The sequence below is a fragment of the Tenrec ecaudatus genome, chromosome 4, assembly GCF_050624435.1.
Source record: "Tenrec ecaudatus isolate mTenEca1 chromosome 4, mTenEca1.hap1, whole genome shotgun sequence".
NCBI classification, from domain to species: domain Eukaryota; kingdom Metazoa; phylum Chordata; class Mammalia; order Afrosoricida; family Tenrecidae; genus Tenrec; species Tenrec ecaudatus.
Window position 1 is genome coordinate 65294300 of NC_134533.1, and position 2806 is coordinate 65297105.

The 2806-nt window shown below is 37.3% G+C and overlaps 1 protein-coding gene across 1 annotated transcript; it reads right to left on the reverse strand.

The window, feature by feature from the left end:
• Positions 1 to 274: 274 nt before the first annotated feature.
• LOC142446756 (olfactory receptor 56A3-like) lies at positions 275 to 1222 on the reverse strand. Its single transcript, XM_075548497.1, has one exon. The coding sequence runs from the start codon at positions 1220 to 1222 to the stop codon at positions 275 to 277; it is 948 nt and encodes a 315-aa protein (XP_075404612.1).
• Between the last annotated feature and the right edge of the window lie 1584 nt (positions 1223 to 2806).

Consider the following 2806-nt stretch of genomic DNA (forward strand, 5'->3'; position numbering starts at 1 on the left):
CCCAGAAGAATTCATTTCAAAGATGCCATTGAATGTGCAGCTCCGGGAAAAAGCAGTGAGTTTTTCAATGAGGATACAAATCTGACAATAAATAATAAGGGACTAATAGAAATATGAAACCCTGAATAATAATATGATGATTAGAAAAAGAAACCACAGTATCTAATTTACTAAATTTTATATTATAATTCATATGTATAAATTTCAGCTCACTCACCCAAAACTGACTCATATCACCATACTGCAGGGATGCAGAAGTCCAATTCCTGCTTTATTACCAACTCTTCTTCAGTAATCTTTGAATTCCTTGCTTAATCTCTTTGGTGCGCACCCCATAAACAATGGGGTTGAGAGCTGCAGGGATGACATGGTGAAGAACATTGAGCAAGATTGGCACATTGGGAGATACCTTCTTCTTGGCCACAAGTGTGAGGATGAAGACCAGCAGGATGGTGCTGAAAAAGAGGATGAGGATGAAGTGGGAGCCACATGTTCTTAGGGCCTTGGTCATAGCCCCTTCTGTCTTGAGTCTCAGCACAGCTCGAAGTATGAGAGTGTAAGAGAGGAAGATGAGGATGAGGTCAGATCCTAGTAGGGTCCAACCTCCAGCAAATTGGTAGAGGCGATTGATGGTGGCATCATCACAGGAGAGCCTTGATACAGCCATATTGGAGCACATGCAGTTCTCAATGATATTTTCCCGACAGTAGTAGAGTCGTGCTGACAGGATGGGAACGGGTAAGGTCATGAGGACATTCCTGGACAAAACAAAAATGGCCGCCTTGATCACAAATTGGTCAGTGATGATGGATGGGTACCGCAGTGGGTGGCAGATGGCAACATAGCGGTCATAGGCCATGATCATGAATATGCAGGACTCCATGGCTAGGAAGCAATTCATGATGTACATCTGGAGGAAGCAGGCCGAGAAACTGATGGACTTGAGGTCAAACCAGAAGATGGCCAGGACCTTTGGGATGACAGTGAGACAGAGTACAATGTCCAGCAGGGAGAGAAAGCTAAGCAAGTAGTACATGGGCTCGTGCAGAGAGGTCTCCAGTCGGATAGTGATGAGGAGAATAGCATTGGCCCCCATGGCCAGGAGGAAAAGGAGGCTGAGGGGCAAGGACAGCCAGACCTGCCAGTTTGGGGACCTCAAAAAACAATTCAAAAGGAAGTCTGAAATCTCAATGAAGACGGTGCCATTTTTCTGAGTTGTCATATTACGTCATATATTTCTACAACTTTCTTTTAGTGATCTGTAAAATTAGGATGAAAATTAACTACTGACCCAAGAGAAATAAAAAATATACTTTAAAAAAATCATAAACCTTTTTTTAAAATTGGGTTGTATTTTGTTGATTTCAGCAGTTTACGCTAAACAAAATGAGTATATCTGTTTGCTCTAGGTTATGTCTATGGCTTTAGATAGTAAAGGAAATTAAGTTGTATGCCTTGCTTGCATAGACTATTTTCTTGACATTTTTAATAGAATTTTTATGCCTTAATAACAAATAAAAGTGGGAAAAAGTACTTGATATATGAATACTTTAGAATTTAATTTCAGATATTGCAAATGTAGAGGCATAGGTCTAATAGATTATGAATCTCTTAGCTCAGAGCAATCTGGTAGTTGTTGTAAAACAATTAAGTAACCAATAAGTTAAAACCAAAGAGCAAATTAATACAGTACAGGAATATGAGTGCTCACTAACATAAAAGCTACATATTAATGGATTAACTTTTGCATTCTGTTGTATATATGAGTATACACATAGTTATGTATATTGGTTCATGTATAAATTGAATTCACTACCAGCCATAATATTAGAAAAGTCTGACAATTTCACTTCATTGATGAGGAAGGTTAAATATAGTTTCATGGACATTTTGTTGGTTTTACACATGCATACAGACTCAAAAATAAGACTATCTCTTAAGGAAATATTTTAGAATGGGAATCATTGCATTGCTTTATAGTCATCCAGAGGATACTTGAAAGCTACTTAAGTAAATTTGAAGGAAAAGAAGCAAGAAGATTTATGTGACAGACAATTTTCTGAATTTATGCTACTATATTCCTTCTTGGTTTTCTTTTTAATGACCACACTCCAGTGCAATTTAACTGTTAAAATGTGCTCAAGTAGCTAGCAGCGACTCAATGGAATGTTTCTAGTCCTAACGCCATATTTTTCTCTCCAAAAAGTTTTTTTTGTTTGCTTTAATTAGAGATTTTATAAAATTATATACAACAAAACTATTTTTTGTGTTATATCAAACAATTTTATGATAGCATGGATCCTACTGTATAATTGGTTTTTCAACCCTCTGTTTCTTAGATGTTTATATTTATAAAATGTCTACCTTTTGGAAGAAGCATGCTTTAAAAAAAGAAGCAATCCTTGAAATTGAATCCAATCCTTCTAGCCCCCTTTCTAGAGTCCTGTTGACACAGTAGTTAAGTGCTCAGCTGCTAACTCAAAGGGTAGATGCTTGAACTCACCACCTCTGCTTTCATGACAGATTTGCAAACCTATGGGGTAACTCTATTTCATCTGATAACGTAATTCTGAGCTGGAAGCCCATTAGAAACCCCTTCTACATTCCATTTTTTATTTGAATATGGTGATGGAAGATTACACTCTTCACTCGTCAGACACTAATTCAATATCTTCATGTAGTTTTCTTAGAATCTTCTCCCTCTGGCTCTGTGATCGATGCTCGTGTTACAGCATCACCTCAGTAACTGTCTACATTATCAAAGAGCAAAACCAAAATCTACAAGAATTGAGGGATCATAATAAGC